Here is a 21626-nt window from a genome sequence, read left to right as displayed (position 1 = left end):
CAAAGTATGGTAAATATAAGTATGTGGAAGGAATGGTTCCTGTCTCTGAGGAATTTACATTTTCCTGAGGAATAGAGACCCCAGACAAAACCGAATAACTAAGGAAACGATTTTCATGAAAGGCTTTAGAAGGTTGGAGGAAGACTCAGGTAATTCTGCCTTGGGAAATGAGGAAACTTCCATTCCAAGTGATAATATCTGAACTGGTTCTTGGAGGATAAAAAATGTGTCTGTGTTAATGGTGGAAGGGAGTCCGGGAAGAGAGAAAAGCATTAGAGAAAACACTGGAATGTGAATGCTGGCTGGGTTGGAGAGGTTTTTCATGAGCACAATTAACAGGACTGAAATGAATTGCAGGTACAGGAGTGAAGGTGAACTAGATCAGGGAGGCAAGAATGATAGAGTTCTTATTTGAAAAACTAGGTGAATGAGATCACCCAGAGAGAACATGTTGGAAAAACAAACTAACAAAAAATGGAACAGGGTTAAAAATGTAATCCTGGATCCTCTGCCACTTGAGGGGAGAAAAGACAATGAAAGAGGAGGACCAGCCAATGAAAGAGTGTAGGGATGGACGGAGAAGGAAGAGGAGAAAAAGCGGAGTCCTGGAAATCAAGAGTTTCAGATGATGGTGGTTAATAGCGATAATAATACAGAAATATTTGACTGAGTGAAGGTGGATTATAACCTTCATAACATCAAGAAGTAGCTGGTGATTCCAGTGAAAACAACTTCAATGGCACATGCAGAATGGAAATTAGAATGGAAGGAGTTGAGTTGTTCCTTGTAGTTGATGAAAGAGATACCTGGGTCAAGGTTATGTTTTTCAATAAATTTTGGTGTAGATATGAAGGAAGAAGATATAATGGTAGCTTGACAGAGGGGTAAAGTAAGGAGAAGAAAAGTTTAGTGCAGGAAAGAAGAAAATGGAACATTTTTTGAGTACTTAACTGTGTGTTGAATTTTTGCTAGGCACTTTTGTATAGGAGAAACTTGAGCATATGCATGGGCCAAAAGGAATGAAGGAGCAAGAGAGTGAAATTATAGAAGTTACTTAAAAAAGAAAAAGGAAAATTGGAGGTGATAATGGGGAAAGGAAACACCATGAGGGAATTCACCTTTGCTAGATCAGACACCATTGGAGTGGGTTTAGCATATAGTAGGCTACAAAGTTTTTGGTATTTTCATAATTCGGATTTCTGTCTGACCTGAGTAGATGACTTTCCTAAAATGGAAATAGATTTATTAAAGTGACAGCTTGAGTTTAATACTAACTAACATTTATAGAATGCTTACTCTGTGCCAGATAGTCTATGAAGCCCTTTAAATGCCCTACTCCCTTTACCCAACAACCTGTGGTGGAGATACCATCTTTGTCCCTACTTTATACAGGAAGAAACTCATACACAGAAAGATGAACAGAGCTGGTACACGGTAGAGCTTAGATTTGAACCCATGTAGCCTGCATCCAGAGCTTGCATTTTTAATCCCTCTGTTAAACTATCAAATGGCATTTCTGCATGAATTATACAATTACCCTTAGTTCACTCTTACTCCGGACTAAGAGACAGGTTCTGGCTCTTTGGTTTTCTGCTGTGCTCAAGGAAAGGGACACTCCACTTGAAGAAGCTCATGAATATCAAAACCTTAATCACAGCTCTTTGGATGACACGAGTTCACGCTTTACAAACCAACCATGGCCCTAGTCATATTAAAATCAAAGTTGCAAAATAAAGAAACGTTCTGAAAAACCTTGTCTGCTTCATTTAGATAATGGTGTGCAGAATGAATTGAAAGATAAAAATGCTCAGCATTTACCATTTCCTTTTCTTCCCTTTTTTAAGCCCCATGGTGTTACGGATGATATCATCAGGCAATTTGGTTTGAATATGTTCCTTGCTGGACCGTGCAGATTACCCAACTAATGACATGCCTACTCCTTGCCATTGTGACACCTCTCTTCTCACAAGTGGGAATTTCAAGTGACAGACTAAAGCTGTTTGCTATCAATTTTGCAAAAAAAACACATCTGCCAGATAGCCGAGATTTAGTTCAAAGACTGAAATCAATTAATATTCTAATTTGTTACCTGTCATTAGCGTCACACTGTATTATGCCAAGTCAAAGTGATAACCTTTATATAACATACGCTCCTAAAGGAATTTGATTTGTGGGATGTGTTTTATTTGTGCTTAGTGTTGCTCCTGGTGCATAAAGCCCATTAGAAATTTCAATTACACAGACAGTAAAAATTGTGGTGGATTAAAATGCCACTACACATTTTTAATGAAACTATACAGTTGTGTTTATGGTAAGTTTTTCTGACTCTCATTTAGTGTACTGTTTTAAGATTTGGTTAGTGGGCTTGTATCTTTCTATTAAGTCAAGGAGAGATCAAGAAATATGGTATTTTTATAGGTGTTGCCCAGATCCTCTGACATTCTATTACTTTAGGTTGCTGATCAAAAGCAAACCTCCATGGAGGAACAGACGAGACACCTGGTCTCAGGGCCACTGAGGAAGAATGGGGCCAAAGAATGGAACAGTGGCTTGGGAGGAAATGAAATTAGCCAAGGAAAGAAAGGAACTAAGGGAGCATTTCCTAGTTTTTATTTTCCAACTGACTGTTTTCTTGCTGCTAAACTGGAGGGAAATATAATGCACATGATGGCTGTCTCTAAGTGGGAAAGGATTAAAACATGGAGGTATCACTACAAGGATGGAAACAATTTGCTTTTTTCAGTGTGAATGACACAGTCAAGCTCTGAAATGATTCTTAATGTTAAAAATTAAAGATTCTTAATATGCTTTAATTTTTCAGCATCTTCAGACCTCAAAGTTGAAGAGGGTGGTTCAGGATGTAAGTTAAATAGACATTCAGTCATGCATTCATTCAGGAAGTAGACATGGAGGCCTCCTATGTACCAGGCACTGCCTGGGATATAACTGTGCAAAGAACAGACCCAACTCCTTGCTCTCAGAGAGCTTACATTATTTCGGAGGGATCCAGAGCAATTTAAAAACAAATAATAAGGAGCACTCTGCAGTGCCATGCAAAATAATACGGTGAGAAATAGAGCAAGGGTGAGGAGAGGAACTTCCGGCAAAGATGGGGTGGGATGAATGAGTTATCATTTTAAGCAGCACAGTTGGGGAAGTCCTTAACTAAGAGGATGACATTTGCACAAAGCCTAAAGGAGAAGAGAGATTGAGTTATATGGATGCATGCAGAACATTCAGTCCCATAGTTAGTACCAGTGCCATGCCTCTCATGGAGTTTATTCTTCTAGAGGAGGTGGTGTTGTAGATCGAGCAGAATATGCATTTTATTTGATGTTCTTCATTTCTTTCTCTGCTAGCTCATTTCTCATAAAGCAATCATGCTGATAAAATATTCAAGTGAGAGTTCACCCCCATGGCATATGATTTTGGTTTGTGCCTTGTCATTACAACCTCGAAGTTTCATCAGTAGTACCGGAATCCTCCATCAACCTTGTGGCAGGGCAGGAAAGAGAACTTGGATTTCTCATCCTAGGGCTCCATCTATTGGTCCATCTCTACCTCCTCTAGATTATAGATCTTCCTGCTGAGAAGGATAATTACTGGCCACTATACTAGAGTGTCTCTCAGATGAACTTGAATTTGTTAAAAGTAGACCGATCAACAAATCGTTAGTCACTAACAGACAAGAAATTGATTCTGTGTTTTTTTTTTCTCTTGCTTTTTCAGTGTCCTTACAGAATAATTTTCTTATAAATTGATAAATCTCTCATCTGGATTACTGCAACATTCTGCTTTATCTTCTGCCCTTGACTTTCTGGAGCCCATTTTCAACACAGTTGCTAGAGTGATCTTTAAAAAAAACCTGAGTCAGATCATGGGACACCCCTGGTCAAAACTCTACAAAGCCATTTTATTTCAGTCATAGTAAAATCCAAGTTCTTAGACTAATGCCCACAGCCTCACATGATGGGGCCTATGTTACAAGTCCGAATTCACCTTCTGCCACCCTTCACCTCATTCATTCTACTAAAGCTCCCTGGGCTCCTTGCTGTTCCAAGCAGATTTTTGCCTAAGGGGCTTTGTCTGGAATTCCCAGAATTAAAATTAAAATTTTGGAATTTAAAACTTCCTCCTCCATTCCCTTCAGGGTTCCTTACAAAAGAAACCAGCCCTGATCATCCTAAAAAATAATGTTTTTCCCTCTATGCCCTTCTATATTCCACTTACTCCTCTTTAGTTTCTTTCTTTAAAAATTATTTTTATTTAACTTCAATTAATTAACATATAGTAGATTATTAGTTTCAGAGGTAGAGGTCTGTGATTCATCAGATTTCTATAAGACCCGATGCTCATTACATCATGTGCCCTCCTTAATGTCCATCACGCATTGACCCCCCCACCTCTTACCCTCCCTACCCTCCCCCCGCTGCCCCCCCCCACCCCGTTCCTCCAGCAACCCTCAGTTTGTTTGCTATGATTCGGAGTCTCTTACAGTTTGTCTCCCTCTCTGATTTCATTGTCTTTAGTTTCTCTTATATCATTTCTTACTGCACGACTTACTATATATATTTGCATCTTTATTGATTTGTTACTTTTTTCACTAGAATATAAGCCTTGTGAGGCCCAAAACGTATTTTTCCTGCATCTGAAAAACTCTCTAGTTCATCAGAAGCATTCAAATCTGAATAAACAGACCAACCTATGGTTTCAGATTTAAACGCCGCTGGTAGAACTAGAGCTGCCCTCATACACATGTACTTAGGTACAGGTGGTTGTTTTCCTGAGGAGGACAAAGAAAAACTGTGCAGAGACTTTGAAATATTAATAAATGAAAGGAAACCAAGCTTGCCATATCAGGAAAGTACATTTTAGCTACTGCTTAGGAATAATCTTTACAATGGAATAATTTCATAAATTTAAGTTTAAAACATATATGGCACAATGCATTAACATGAATATTCTAGAGAAAAACAGACATTGAAAAAAAAATACCTACCTGCATTAAACACAAGATACATTTTTTAAAAATAAACAGGGCTTTGAGATATAAAGTATACTTAAAGATTTTAAAAATTCCATTTCTAATATTCCATCTTCTTATTAGAATGCTACCATGCCAAGAATAAAAAAAATCAAATGTATGTATATAGTATGTCAAGAGAAATTCTGCCTTTTCCCCCCAGTAAGGTCATTTTCAAGCATTTCTTTTGACCCTACCAACTGGCCATATGTAGTAGTACTCACATGGAATTTTATGCAGCTCATTCATGAACTTCTCCTTCAGCTTGGAAAAGGCATCTTCTTTTCCTTCCCCAGGACTGGCTGGCTCTGTGGCATTATGGGGGAGAACGGTTGCAACAGTAGTGACTGGCGGGGCGGCCAGCGCCTCATGATGACTCTCGCTCACCATTTTAGGTGCAGGTGAATCTAAGAGGGGAGGGAAGCAAAATAAATAAATAAATAAAAGAACAATTCAGAATGGCTTAACTGATCTCACATCAAAGGTACACCAGAGATGAGACACATCAGGGGGTGCACCTGTTCCCTGGGTAACTAGTCCAGCATTAGCATATTACTTTATGTTGGTTCATAAAGTATTTATGGAACCACCATGGAGAGTCTTTTCCAGAAGGTAAGATCAGGCATATGTCCTGAAAACCCTCTCCTAACAATAACGTGGGAGCTCTCAAATCTATTAGCTGTTTATACTGCCTAGTATTTACTGTGCAGATGTGACTTCTAATCCGTATGTTATAGGACTGTGGATGATGAAGCAGTTGCTGAGAACATACATGCTCTGTGCTCTCAATGTTTGTATCTTATCAGAGGAAAGGAAGATAAAATATTTATATTGAAAATGTTGATGAATGATAGCATGCATCAAAATATTAGTGACTTTTAAGATGGTTGTAAGCCACGCTGTTATGACATTGATACTATAAGATGTCATGAGTGTCAAAGAGGAGTTAGTTCTTGAATCTCATTTATTGATGGTACATTTCCCTCGCAGTCTTTTTTTTTTTTTTTTTGACATTTACTGTGGACAATACTGTGACCAGTAGTTCACTTGTCTTGCTGGGAAAATGTTGGGAGCCACTGTAAATGTGGCAAGATTGACTGTATACATCAAGCAACTGATGATGAAACCTGCCTTGTCTGTCAAATCATTTCAGTTTATTCTATTTGATTATATTATTGAATTATTCTGATTTTAAGTGTTTACCTCCAAAGTGTTTAAAAACAAAAACCCAATTAATCCTTAAGGTAACCAATGAAAAAAATCTAAGCCCTTGAATGCAGAAGACCTCAGTTCTAGTCCTCTTCATAGCTAAATGGATTCTGACAAGGTATCTGACCTCTTCATTTATCTGCCTTCCGAAATACGTAGAAGCGACCTGCCCTGCCTAGATTTTTCTCAGTACATGTGAAGTGTTCTATAAATGTAAAGAAGGTAATCTGAAGAGGGAAGCTTGAAGTCCTATTCTCCAACCTAAACATACTCTGGACTTTCCTAATTAATTTTACTGTATGACTTAAGATTTCAGGCAGTGCTCGTAAGAAAGGGAACAGGATTTGGGGCAGAAATAGATAAATACAAACATGTCTGGGCAAAAGAAACTTCACAGTCTCAGCAGGAAAGTTGATGGACCTACGAAGCTCTTTTGATTTGCAAAGAAATGGAGATAACCAGCAAACAGACAAAGGATTTTTATAGAATTAAATTTTTTTGTGAGTTAATTATGCATACTTAAAATATTTAGTGGAAGTACACTTGAAAGCAGAATAATCTCAGATGTGTGGAATTATTATTAGAATCTGAATCAAAATCCAGAGATTTCTGGATCTCTTGAAAGGAGATGAGGGCTGAAGCTAGTAATACACACATATAATCAATTTTCATTTTATAATATAGTCTCTTTTTAAAGCTTTTAATTTTCTGCTAGTAGCTACTAATAGAACCTGAAAGGGGAAAATCAGACAGGATGTGGGCTTAAATCTTCTTTGTTCTTTAGTTTCTTCATTTGTAAAGTGAGAGTGGTCATACCAAAGACAGGAAGTTTTTGAGCATGCAATGAGATAATCTATGCAATGAATTTAGCATTCTATGTGTCGATCAATTGACTCAGTCCTCCCGCCTCTCCTCCTTAGGAATACTTGGTAACCCAGAATTTTCCAGGTTGTGGAAACTTGTATTTCTCCAACTCAAGGTCACTTTCTAAAGGATTTTCATGATTTTTGGGATTCTGTTTAGCTTAGGATCTGTCTGCCTAAAGAAAACTGGAGTTCTGTTTGCATAACTTAGGAGAAGCTTAGATACTGATCATACCGTAACTTCTATATTTCATGCGCGTCAACAGGCCTAAAATTATATACACATACATACACAAACACATCCATATGTATGAAGTATTAGTATGTATGTATTCAAAAACTGAATTTGGTCCTCTGCTGTGAGAATCACTAGATACGATATGCCTTATTACTTATCTCCACAGGTTGGTTGAGGATATTTGAGGGATCATGGTTTACTATAGGATTTAAAAGAAAGTATTGCATTAAATACAAATACGTATATACAACAGTGCCTTCATTAAATTAAAAATATGCTGTCTAATTATGTTTCCACTCAATTTTGGTCCTGTTCTGGAAGTGGGACCATGTTGTTGGTTATATGGACCTATCAACTGCTACCTCAAAATGGCTACACAATTGTTTCTAGCCTTTGTGCCCTGGGATGGTTGGGTGCTTTGCCACTCAGGTTGTTAAATATTTTCATGTTCCCTCAGCTTATAATGGAATAGAAAAAATTTCAATATACAAGTTGAATGATCTGAAAGGCTATTTAGAAGCCTCAACGTCTAGAAGATCGATTTGAAGTTTACTCAGTACATTTTTTAAAAGAGGCAACAAATGTTTCTGTAATTTCCAAAAACAATCCTCTGTAGTAGAAGGTATGCTTTACAAGTGTTTTATCAAAACAGATAAAAGCTATAAACTTTTAGCTCTTACTGGTCCATGATAGTATTATCTGTATCATTTCTGATATTTTTAAATCAAGGAAAGATTCTAGAGACAGTGCTGCTCCTTTTACTTAATGTATACCACGTGAAATTAAAGTCTTTCATAAAAGACAAAAATATAATGGGCAATTAAGGATCTAATATACTGACAAAGACTAATAGTTTACTTAATATTATCTTCTTTGTCCTTCATATTTTGAGAGATGATGCTGTTTGTAAATAGCAAAACTAAGAACAGTGACATGGCCCTTGAATTTGTATTTGTGGAAATAAGATGCTGATTTCTTATTTTCCATCATTTTGTAGATGGAAAAGCTATCTAATTATTTGGTTCTGCCTAATGCGATAACCTTATATTCTTTTATATAACATTGATTGCTTATTCAGAAAAAATTTATGGTCTACCTAAGTCTTGATAAAATAACAGCCAAAAGTTATTGATACCCACTAAGTGGTTTAGATATATGAAAACATAGAGTTCCCATGACACTCCCATGAGAGTTATAATTATCACCCATTTAACGGTGAGGAGACTAAAACATAACAGAGGTTATGATTTGGTTCAAAGTCAGACAGTAGTAATTAGTAGAGTTGGGATTTGAACATGGATGTCTTAGCTGCTATAGTGTTAGGGACTCACACACTGCGAGACAAGTATCCAATAAAATTGTTTTCAAAGGAGTTTTTGACTATAACCCATAATAAGAACTACATTTTACATGGTGCACCAGCATACAGGCTCTCACCACCTAGATGTTCTAAATGGAACAAAAACTTGATAGAAAAAATGCTTGTCTTCATTATGTATGAAATATTCTGATATACTTAACTTTTTTCACTAAAAATTCTAGTTTTACCCCCAAATTGTATATGCTGGTTTCATCATCCTCTAATGGTTGAGATCCGCAGTTTGGAAAACCACTATAGAAAGGACTTGGGAAGATACAATAAAAATTAATGGGGCTAATGAAAACTAAAGATGCCACTAGTTTACTAACCCACTGTGTGCCAAAATACTGTCCTTGGCATAATACTCTCAGTTCTCATCACAACCTTGAAAGGCAATTTGGTCTTATTTTACAGGATAAACTGGGTTGCAGAGAGGTTAAGTGATTTGTCCAACAAAGATTTAGCCTAATTCAAGGTTCTTTCCACCAGTCTTCTCTCATAATAATACTGGTATATTATTAAACAGTTAAATCAGTATTGGAAAGATTCGATTTTCTTTTGAATTGATTTACCAGTAAATGGAAAACACAAGTCTTCTTGCCAATTGGAAAGAGATTGCTTAATTTTAGAGGTGTAGTCATTGAATTGGTTAAAGTGGAATTTGGCCTCTTGAGGTATATCAAGAGAAATGATATTGAATAGAAAAATTCCCCTGTAGGAGAAAGTTCAGTACGAATGCAATGAGCAAGCAATTCTCAAAGAAATATACATCCTCCTGACAGATAAAATGTGTTTAATTTTGCAATTTTACAAATAGCCAAAGCCTGAAAGTTAAAATAACAATGAACTAATATATATTCATTTGTAAATGTGAAGGGAAGGGTTCAGAAAAGTGAGCAGTTGGCAAAGACCATAGAGTAGAAAATACTTTATGGTGGCCAAAGTAATAGAACATATAAGAAGCTATAGAAAAGCTCATTCTTTTTTCTAGGAATTCACAAGAAAGAATTAATCTGAAGTGTATAAACAGTTTAGAGATGTTTATTATAATTTATTTGTCAGAAGAGCAGAAACTAACAGACATTTTAAATAATGGTAATCCATTAACTGAAGTTATTAAAATTATCTTAACAGTAAATATTTGCAAACCTAGAAATACATTAGAGTGTTAGATGAAAAAAACAAAGTATGAAACATTAAATAAAGTATGTCCAATTTTTCTAAATAAAAACTCCTGTATAAAAGAGGTTGGAAAGAAACATTTAAAATGTTAAACTTGTGGTAGAATATTCACTTTTTTTCCTGTATGTTTACATATTTTAAATTATACAAAGAAAAAACCTTTAGCACTGTTTGCTCTTAAGAAAAACGATCTTGCAGAAAGAGTTTAATTTCCTAGTGTCAGATTTTCAAAAACATACTTTAAAATATAGTGTAAAAAGCTAAATTGTAGGAAGTAATGATTTAGTTACACATTTAGCAAATACAGTGTACAAAATGGCCACCGGTTAAAATACAGTGTAGAAAAAATATTAAGGTATCATAGAGGTTAATACTTTTGTGGTATAAAATGAGGAAAATCAGGATTTTGGTTGCCATGACAACTTCCCTTTGTCCCTTATATTCTTCTAGTAGGACTTTAATTATGTCTGTCTCTAGGTCCATAAATTGATATAGATTTCTCAGATTATATAGTGAGCTAGTCTGTCATTCTGAATAAACGTAATGGTTTCAGGAGAAAGCAGCATTTTCATTTCTACTTAAGTATTGTATTTTATAATGACAGCATGCAAAATTGAAAAGTAAACAGGAGGGGGGGCGCCTGGGTGGCTTGGTCAGTTAAGCATCTGACTCTTGATTTTGGTTCAGGTCATAATCTCAGGGTTGTGAGATCGAGCCCCGCATTGGGCTCCATGCTGGGCATAGAGCCTGCTTGAGATTGTGTTTCCCTCTTCCCTCTTCACCTGCCCCCACCTCTCAGAAAAAAAAAAAAAGGAGTAAACCAGAGAAAAAGATCAAAGGTCAAATAGACACTGAAAATATTACTTAAAAAAGTATTCTAATGCAGAAATGCCCCGAACTGAAAGTAACTATTAAAGTAATTATATAAAGAGTCCAGCAGATATCATGGAATATGTTAGAACATATTTTTGAGATGGAGGGCAGAATGTTAGTGATTTTATCCCATTAGAATTTGCCTTGACCTTCTGTAGGTGTAAGTAGAAACCATAAGAGGATGCCATGTATCTCTCCTTCCTTTCAGAAAGGGGGCCCATGGTTTCAGAGAGTGCTGCCTAAGGGCAGCTCAGAGCTGAGTGTTCTCGCCTAAATAATTGCTCTTGTCTGGGAGGGAACTGCCATGCCCAAGGTTAAACCCACTTCCCCACGGACAACCTACATCCAACGACTGGTGGATACTGGTGTAAGGGCCTGGCCCCTGCCTCAGTGTAATCTCTGAAGGGCTATAGGATCAGTTAAAGCCTCTGAGAAGGCACCTCACTTTAGCAACTCCCTCTGTCCAAACCTGCTTTCTCCACTCCCTCACCAGGATAGCATTTCCCAGTAAGCTACATTGGACTCAGAGCAGCTTCACAGGGAATTCAACCCGTGGCACCCACTCTGGAAGATTTTATTGGGGGAAAAAAAAGCCCAAACCACTGTCATCATTTCATTTAAATTTTTCCAAGCCCAGGGATCTGTAGGCACTAAGTGAAGTCTAGCAGCATTATCAAAATCTTCCACAAATGTGCAGACGTTTGAATGTCAGGATTAAGGTATATATTGTCCCTAGTTTGAATAGATACTGTCTCTTGAAGGAAGAGGAAACCTGGTCCCTCTTACGGCAATGACAGCTGACTCCAGCGATAGTCCCAGTAAAAGGGTGAGAGATGAAAGGTGGTTTTCCAACCTTGAAGCAGCTGGAGCACAACAGGCCACCTACCTTCAGAAACCATAAAAAGTACATGCTCTTGGATCTTTTTCTTCTTTTTTTCTGAAATAGATCTAGTTACCTCCAAGTTTTACCCATTTAGTCACAAAAGCCTTCCTAAGAGGCACAGAGCGAATTTTGCTGAAGAGTGTGGTTGTCAGGCAGTATCTTTCGTAAACATTTTGCACCTTGACTGTAAGTGGGTCTGCTTAGCTGTACTTTGAGAATAGAAGCTGCATCCCACCCCAACCTTAAAATACCACACTACAAACACCAGAAAGGCGTGTAGATGTGTATACCGAAGGTGTCTGTGGAAGAGCATGAGCAGGAAGGAAAGAGTGAACGTTCACCGGCTGCATCTCCTAGGAATCTACTTGTTCATTAACTTGCCCCTTTATTGAGGTTGAGGCGGGACTGACCTACAGAGAGAGCTGTACGTATTTAATGTATACAACCTAATGGGTTTGGAGTAAGTACATACCCAAGAAAGCAACACCACAATCTCTAGTTCCTGGCTCTATACAAAGGGCTATAGGTCTTTTCTCCGCCTTCTTGTAAACTGTCTCGGCCACCTACAGCCGTCTTGGTTCTCCTTCTTTCTCTATTTTTTCTCTCTCTTCTTCTCTTGGGTCAAAATTCTCTGCTCTCCTTATCCTTGCTTTTCTTACTTTTTTCCCTTCAAAGGGGAGAACAGAACTTACTGTAGGTTTCATTTATCAGGTACTGGGCGTTCGATGTATGTTGAGTGTCTGCTGAGCCCTGTGCCTTATGTGGAGGCAGAGAAAAGGGGAGTAAGACACCAGTTCTCACCCTCAAGACAGCCCATGAGTTTCCCCCGGCTCTCTTTCCCGCCGTTACAGAAACTCAATATGCCCTTGATCGTATCTCTTGATGCCAATAGTGGTAAATTGCAACTCACAGTTACCTTCTTGACATAGTGAAACAACTGGAAACATGACTCGGACTTCCAGGAGGCAGATGGAAAAGCGAGAATAAGAAGTAACAAGTAGGACCAGGAATTAGGGAATTTGGGATCCAAAGGATAGATGTGAGGTGCTTCAAACAGTTGGATAACTTAAAAGGCAAACATTTGTATTAAAAACCAGAGATCAGACTCTTTAAATGGCTAGCTATTCGTACTAGAGATTGGAAAATTTGGACTTATCAAGTTCTATTTTTCATATTTTTAATGTGAACTGTTTCTTTTATTTTAAAATTTTTATATTTTTATCTTTTATTTATCTATTTATTTATTTTTGATTTTTTAAATTGTTCTGTTATGTTAGTCACCATACAGTACACCGTTATTTTTTGAGGTAGTGTTCTGTGATTTATTTCTTATCTTTTAAAATACAATTTAGGGGCACCTGGGTGGCTCAGTGGGTTAAGGCCTCTGCCTTCAGCTCAGGTCATGGTCTCAGGGTCCTGGGATCGAGCCCCACATGGGGCTCTCTGCTCAGCGGGGAGCCTGCTTCCTCCTTTCTCTCTCTGCCTGCCTCTCTGCCTACTTGTGATCTCTATCTGTCAAATAAATAAATAAAATCTTAAAAAAAATAAAAAAAATACAATTTAGTTTTTAAAATTTTTCAGTGTTCATCTCCTTCCATTCTTGTCTCCTGGAGACAAGCAAATGCAGTTCCTCAAGATCCATCTTCCTTAAAGGCAGAAGGATACTGGGTATAAGAATTCAGTTATCCTCCCATCTCACTCTAGTTTCGAGTGTTTAAAAAAATAATGTCCTATGTCAAAAACTGTCATCACTACCAAGGTTTATTTCCAGGTTGGCCCAGCTTGTTCAAAATCATTATTTTCTATTTTAAACTTTGTTTTCTCTGGAGAGAGACTGGTGGTCTAACCCTGGATCCCGCAGATAGTGGGTGAGAGATGTACTCAAGACGTGAAGCCTAGTGCTTTCCCGCTTGTAGCTCCTTTCCAGGGAAATTGTCCTGCTCACAGGCTCTAATAATGGGCGAGAGTCTAGGTAGATGGCATGGGCACCCTGTTGCAACAGAGTTACAGTGGATTTCAGGAAGGACGAGTGTCTCACTCAAGGACAGCTCACTTAGATGTGGGCCTGAGGCCAATGGCACTATTTTAAGATTCTCTCCCTCAGGGACTGACGCTATGAAGTACTCAGAAGAAACTGAGGCAGAGAGAGGAAACATGCTCCTTGTCACAGAATTAAGTGGTAAAGACAGGCTTCCAAGCCCTGGGACCACAGTGCAATGCCGTTCCTCCTGTTTCCCTGCTTCCTTACGCCCAGTTTGTAGTACACTATAAAAATGAATACGATAGTAATTGGGGTAGCCGCCCCTTGTAATCGAGAAAGCATAATGAGAAGTAAAACCTACCCTTTAGGTTCACCAGGCTAGGTAGTTTTTTGGGCTATTTAAATTGATAAGCCGGCAGCGGTGATTCTGTGACCAAGTCTCCCTGTATTCATAACTGAGTGCATGTGAAGACTGGTAGAACTGATGATATGCGGTCATCTGTAGGCCTAGACAAAGGCTGTGGAGGCCAACGGAGAGTTGAGGGTTTGGAACATTCAATTAAATGCACTTTTCCACATTTTTGCACCTCAGAAATGGGGATTTGCCTTCTATTCTGTGGCATCTTCCTATCTGGCCAGGCCCAGGGCCTTCTCAATCTGTTTATTACTGCCATTGATGTTCCAGTCAACAAAGCCTTGAAAGGCCATTTGAGGAAGGAATCTGCATACGGGTTGTGGTCTGAAAGCTTTCCACTGGAAGCCTACACAGTTAAACCGGCAGAATGAGAGTCAAGTGTCTGGAAAGATTTTGGAAGCATTAGTGGAGCAATATTTAAAGAAAAGCTTTATCTGACACTGATGGTAGCACAAAGGTAAATGGTGTGTAAAAAGAGATGGGCCCCATTAACTCTGAATTGAGAACAGGTTTAGAAATTTTAGAACTTAAACAACCTATTTTGCTTTTAATTTCCTCATTTGTATGTATAAAAGTGACACAAAATAAAATCAAAGTGAATGATTTTTCAGTAAGTACAGTGATAAACTATTTTGACATAGTTGAATTTGTACATTTTTTTCATGTATAAAGTAATGGTGCTTCTTGTAATTAATGGTTTCTTACAATACATAAAATATAGATTTCCTACAGAAGAGAAAGCCTTAGCATTGTTTACAAATAGTGTGTTATAAAGCAATGAACTTGATAAAATTTTTAAGAGTTTCTCATTCCCAGAAGATCAGTCACCACAATTATATTTAGCAATTGAAAGCTATATAAATTTCAGAAGAACCAGCTAAAATAAAAATAAATCCATGAACCAAATGGGAACTATATTTAGTACTACAATATTTCCCCCTTCAGACCTATAATATAGAGAATAAGAGAATGGAAACAAGTAAATCACATCCAATTCAAAGCCCACGTACTAAATTACTATAAAATGATACAGAAAATCTAGGGTTCTTAAAAAAAAAAAAACAAACAAAAAACCTCCCACCTACAATAGGGAAATAAATCTTGAAAATTGGGATATGAGAGCAGTTTTAAAAAGCATTTAGTGAACTCAGAAACTAAAGATTGTTTTTCTAATTTATTGTGTACACATTTCTCTACTAATAAAATAATTTATTTTTTAAAAGTTTTAAAAGCTGCCATTTATTTTAAAAGCACCAGTTAATGGAGAACTTTGATGGCTTGAAAGGGTCTCCTAAGATTTTATTAAGAATGGCAGAGCTGGGGCAACCTCGTGGCTCAGTCAGTTAAGCATCTGCCTTCGGATCCGGTCATGATCCCAGGACCCTGGGATAGAAACTTGCATCAGGCTCCCTGCTCAGCGGGAAGCCTGCTTCTCCCGCTCCCCTTCCTTGTACTCTCTCTGTCAAATGAATAAATGAAAAAAAGAAAAAAACAGAAAAAAAAAAAAAGAATGGCAGAGTCGTAATGACGAAAAGCTGACAAAATAGACTTCGAAGAGCATTGCAAAGATTTCAAATGTATTTCACAGCATTTTAAAAAAATTGTATGGTAAGGGTCAAAATCTCTTTTAAAATTTCTTTGCTAGAAACGGTAGACATGAAAACCTAGAGATGAAATTGATCTTGCATGGATCAATTTAACATAGTTTTCAGTGACAATGCTCATTGTGTATGGTATTAATTGAAGTGACCTCTCTTTAACTTCAGCATAGTAAGATGAAACTAGATGCTTTTGGCAGTGATGGAAGAGAAGCAGCTTAGCCAGATCAAGCCAGTTGGCTCTCAAAATGTTTTCTATAGAAGCTGCAGATAGATAATCTGGAATCCCATTCTCCATTGCTTTGCTGAAACTCAGCTCTGAGCTCTCGCTGTTTCTGAGCGGCAGGCACTTGAGAGAAAATCTAAGCTTGCAACTCAAAGCTCTCTTTTATCAAACTGTGTTCAAACTGTCATTGTTTTGTCACACAGTGAGGCAAAGCTTAAAATCGATCCAGGCACAGTTCAGATTGTGGCAAAGATGATGAAAAATTCTGCAGTCTACAGTTAGAAATAGTTGTATTAATAAATAAAAATAGTAACCCTTTCTAAGCCCATACGATCAGCCAGACATTTTTATAAGAGCTTTAAGCATATAAGCTCATTTAATGTTCATAAAATAAACCCTGTGAGTCAGGCAATATTATTATCTCTCCATTATAGATGAAGACATGCCAAACGTTGCACAGCTAGTAAGTGTTGGAGCAAAGATTTAGAGTGAAACAGGCTAGCTCCAGGATCCGTGGAATTCTGCCTCACTAATAAATGAATGGAGAGATGTTGAGTGAATGAATAAATTTGGTGCCTACAATGTGTCTGACATGATACTAGGTGCTTTGGATAAATTTCAAGTAGTTCATTCACCATCTGTATGCTTGGGAATGCATACAGATGGTTAGAATCCAATGTGTTATATATTGTAGTAGAAATAATTATAGGAGGCTACTGAGAGACGATACCAGACAGAAAACCATTGAGATTTAACATATCTGAATGTAGTGGGGTCTGAAGACTTAATTTATATGCTAGATATAGATCTGTAGGTATATATGTGTATCAGATAAGAAATATAGAAAGTGGCGATTTGGTCATTCTTCTTCCCAAGTGCTATCTTCTGTTGTGTGCCAACTAATTAATTTGGGGGCATGAGACCTCAATGGATAATACCCACAATTTACAAAATAATTATAAAGTTTCATGTCAACTGCTTACCTAATAGCTATTCACTCTTTCTGATTTAAGATAAGCCCTATATTTTTCAGGCAACTATTTCCTTATCCTCCACTCATGGATAAACTTCATTTGTGTCTCTCTCTCTGTATATGTATCATTCATGGTCATCTCATTGTTTTTGTCTGTGGTTGGCTTAGGCAAGGAAGGGCAGGTGATCCAGTTCAGGCCTGTCATGATGGAGAGGAAATCTGTTGGGTGACTTCTGAGGAAGTTTTTCTAACTCTAAAAAATGGATACACAGAAACCGGTCTCTCTTCTGCCGGTGTGTCTGGGTTTGTGTGTGGGACTCGGAAGAGCTTGTAGTCATGTTGTGATCGTGAGAGAATCTAGCAAAGAAGCCTGATGCTTTACAGATGCTGCTGCTGGATGTTGACTGTGACCCTGACCCTCATGATGTTGTTGAGCTGCCGTATTAACTACGGCTATAAGCATCATACCTTAGAACTTCTTGCAGTGGGAGATAATACATTTTCCTTATCCTTTAATGCATTTCGTGTTGGGCTTGCTGTTGATTGCAGCCCTAAGTTAGTATCTACAAATACTTTGTAATCTAATTTCCCACAATTACACAAATAAAATTTACTTTTTCTATAGGCTGATTTTTTTAAAAAAACTATACTTTGTCAACTTGACTTCTTGTTAATACCCTTTACCTGTGTGTGCCTTTGATCCCTAGTTTTTGGCTTTGGATAAGTCTAAGAGATACACATTACATTATCTTCTATTTAGAAAAGGACTGCATCTTCCCCACATCCTATGAATTAAGATAAAGATCATTGCCCTACATCCTATGGTGCTTGATAGATAAAACTGAATTAAATTGATTTGAAATACAAAAAAATTGGTTTTTGTGATTGATTTCATCTAATTTTGAAGATTTGAAAGGTTTAGGTAAGATTCTAATTTTGCATATTCAGACTAAATGTTCTACCTTCTCTAATGCACTCATCATTAATCAATGTGTGAGAGAGGAGACAGTGAACAGCTACATCTTGATCCACTTGAGAGCAACTAAGAAGTAAATCAGGGGAGTCCAAGGTTTGGAAAGAATATTTGAAAGGGAGATAGCCTATTATGTTCATTATGTAGCATGGTCTCCAAGTGTTTCCCAGTGGGTTCTTCTTCTTTTGCTGCTGCTGCTTCTCCTCCTTTGCAATAAGCAATAGCTTATTTTCCATCTCATCATCAAGTCAAGGTTTGATAGAGTTAGACCTGTATCTATGAACAGTTTCATGTCTTTTCTTTCCTCTTGGCAAACCCAGATGATACCACTTTAAGAAAGTGAGGGGCACCTGGGTAGCTCAGTGGGTTAAGCCTCTGCCTTCGGCTCAGGTCATGATCTCAGGGTCCTGGGATCGAGCCCAGCATTGGGCTTCTCTGCTCAGTGGGGACCCTGCTTCCCCCTCTCTCTCTGCCTGCTGCTCTGTCTTCTTCTGATCTCTCTGTCAAATAAATAAGATCTTTTAAAAAAAAAAGTGAGCTGAAGAACAGATTCCTTAACAAATACTATCAAGTCACCATCTCACATTTAAGCATCATTGTGAAAAAAATGACTTTGATAAAAATCATTATCTGTCAATTTCTGTAAACTTTCATTTTGGCCAATAGTTGGATTTAACCATTTCCATCTAAGTGGCTCAGTAATAAGACTGATGAATATCTACAGTTTGCATTTCAGAGCTTCAGACAAAGAGTTCCGTGTAATAGTTTACATTGAGAAGCATGATCTGTAAATACTTCCTCATTTTCATCATAAGCAGGCATGCTATCTTCCTGACAGCAATATATGGAGCTAAATTGCCTTTTCATTTTATATTCAGTAATTATAGACACTATAATTTCTTCAAAATAAAGCCATTCTATAGGCAATCCTCTCATGTTTTGGGGCCCTTTTTTCCACACTTATTGATCAAAACATATTATGACAAACTAAAAGAAAACTGAAAAGTGATCTTAAGTACTTGTCCTGCATGTGCCCTCCTTGAAAGGTGTTAGATGACTTTTAATCTCAAAATGCCATATTATCATGACTTATTAGCATGAAGTAGAAATCATCTCTAGCTCACTGTAGAATAACAGATAAGGCCAGATTTGCAACATTCCCTATTGTGTAGGTCAAGATCACTGATGATTAGAATCTCAAGTTTGTTTCATCAGTCTGGTTATAAACTACGGTGGTTTTGTTGGGGGAAAATAGGTTTGTATTTAGTCAAGTGGTTTTTTGTTGTTGTTGTTTTGTTTTTGTTTTGATTCTGTGCTGTTAATATACCACTGCTTTTCCTTAAAATGGTTAATGTCAACATGTAGAATCTCGAACAATATCCACCTGGCTAAGCAGACATTTCAGAATGAGGGCACACTGTTACAAATTCATAACTGGATATTATATTACATATAAACTAACACTTTTGCTAAGATAAAAGTGTACTGATGGCATGAATAAAATATGAGTGTTGATTTTAATCATCCTAGAGTCACTTTGTATCACAGAAGGTGAAATATAGAATAAAAATAGGAGATAGGACTTAATAAAATTCTGCTTGTTTACTGAATATTTCGTTCATAGAAATCACTTGGGGGCTTTTGTAATCAAAGACAAAATCAATGGGAAAAAAAAATCTCTGAAAACAAAAGATGTGTGAATGCTTTGTGCCTTAAAAACAACAACAATGACAAAAAAGCAGTAGGGATGCTGGCAAACACCACTAAAATAAATGGAGCAAAGTTATAAAGTCAAACTGAAATATATGAGTTTTTAGAATGGCAGGTTAATATCAGAGAATTTTCCAGGCTACAAGTAGAAAGAACAGGCAAAATATAGCTTTACTAGAAAGTTTAAAGCCTCAGTCAGAGAAAAATATATGATTTTGTTCATATGTGGAATTTAAGAAAAAAAAAAACAGATGAACGTAGGGGAAGGGAAGGAAAAATGAGATAAAAACAGAGAGGGAGGGAAACCATAAGAGACTCTTAACTGTAGGGAAACAAACCAAGGGTTGCTGGAGGGGAGCGGGGTGGGGGGATGGGGTAACTGGGTGATGGACAGTAAGGAGGACACAGGGTGTAATATGACTGATGAATCACTGAACTCTATCCCTCAAACTAGTAATACACTATATGTTAACTAACTTGAATTTAAATAAAAAAAAAGTTTAAAGCTGCAAAGATGAAAATAATAACAGCATACCTAATGGAATGCAATTCCAAGTTTTGCATGTTAGAACACATTAAGTTCAATTTGAGGGAGAATCGGTAATTGGGGAGTTGATAGAGCATTTCAGTGGTAAAATATGGAGGCCTGCTTCCAACCCAGAGTGAATATAAAACCTACACGATATTGGGCAAGCATTGTTCCTGAATCTTTTTTATCACAAAATGCTGACAAGTGAAGAGCCAGAAGGCAGCTGGTAGGGAGAAAACGGATACAGAGCATTCAGTGTTGAAAAAGGGGATCATGCAAAATCCTGCTGTTATTCATGATAACAAGTGAGGAAGCAAGCCAGCATTTTGCAGAGGGTGTTGGAGAGAAGAAAAGTCTCAGAAATCAGCTGATGAAGACAGCCCTTCATAGAAGTCCATCATCAAAGACTGAACACAGTTCTGAGGGAGAACATGGCGTTCCAGATGAGGGAGGAATGGCACGGCACTGAGGAGGGGTCGAAGGACCGAGGCAGCACACACAGTGGGAGTCTCTGCTGTACTTAAGACTCCTCTCTTGGGGGTGCCTGGGTGGCTCAGTGGGTTAAGCCGCTGCCTTCGGCTCAGGTCATGATCTCAGGGTCCTGGAATCGAGTCCCGCATCGGGCTCTCTGCTCAGCAGGGAGCCTGCTTCCCTCTCTCTCTCTCTCTCTCTGCCTGCCTCTCTGCCTCTCTCTCTGTCAAATAAATAAATAAAATCTTAAAAAAAAAAAAAAAAAGACTCCTCTCTTGGCCAGGCTGGTTAGTGACTAGAAATACTTTCTCAGTGAGGGATGCCTGGGACTGGATATCGTAATGTCGGCTGATTTCAGAATGTCCGTGTACAAGGTTTGCAGTTCCCAAAACTCATGGAGCCTTCCCCTTTCTCACAGTGGCCAGTCTCCATGATGTTTGTACATGGACTGTGCTGCATATGTAATTTAGACTGAGTCTTAGGCTAGTAACCACCATTTTGAAAATAAAGAGACTTAAATCTTTGAATATTGTCTTTAATGAATAGACCTAAAAAAGCCAAAAGCGGTAACAAGTTCTCCCCATGTGGCCGTTCTGTCATCTTTCACACTTATATCTTCTTTCTCGAAGCTTTTATCTACGTCTCTACTCCCTTGACACTTCTCACCATAGACATTTGTGCTATTGCATAAGACAGAAAACTCCTATAAGATTAATGTTCAACTTGATTTAGGCATGAAATTCTAATATGGTCCAGAGAGGGATCATGCTGCTTCAAAATAATTTTTAGTGTAATTCTACAAATACAGAAACCATTTATGTCAATAAAATACTTGTTTTCTGTGTATTGCATAAAATCAATTTATATTCAAATATTTGGCTACTGCCAGATCAATGCCTTTTAGACGGCTTGGAAATAAAATAACTGTGAAACACTGCACTCTATGAAGAACAATAAAACAGAAAATAAAATATTAATGGGATAGCAAAGTAATGCTGACGAGAACACTTTGGTAGCTGTGGGTCACTTCTGAATTAACAATTTTCTACCACTGGTCTTAAAATTGATGGATTTCCCCCCTGGTCTTGATTTACTTATTCATTAACTAAAGGAATTAGT

At 37.6% G+C, this 21626-nt stretch overlaps 1 protein-coding gene and 1 long non-coding RNA gene across 3 annotated transcripts in view; one reads left to right on the top strand and one right to left on the bottom strand.

Moving 5' to 3' along the window:
• The window catches only part of SYT1 (synaptotagmin 1), a 550018-nt gene that overhangs the window by 200229 nt on the left and 328163 nt on the right, over positions 1-21626 (bottom strand). For both annotated transcript variants that reach the window (XM_047742887.1, XM_047742886.1), the window contains exon 3: positions 5248-5430. In XM_047742887.1, coding sequence (XP_047598843.1) covers positions 5248-5413 — 166 coding nt within the window. In that variant the 5' untranslated portion in view covers positions 5414-5430. The remainder of the gene's footprint in view (positions 1-5247; positions 5431-21626) is intronic.
• Positions 1-21626, top strand: part of LOC125107613 (uncharacterized) — a 357800-nt gene that overhangs the window by 152264 nt on the left and 183910 nt on the right. The window lies entirely within an intron of this gene.

This window comes from Lutra lutra, chromosome 8 (assembly GCF_902655055.1).
Source record: "Lutra lutra chromosome 8, mLutLut1.2, whole genome shotgun sequence".
NCBI lineage: Eukaryota > Metazoa > Chordata > Mammalia > Carnivora > Mustelidae > Lutra > Lutra lutra.
The sequence above is the reverse complement of the archived record's forward strand: the minus strand, read 5'-3'. Positions and strand labels throughout refer to the sequence as shown.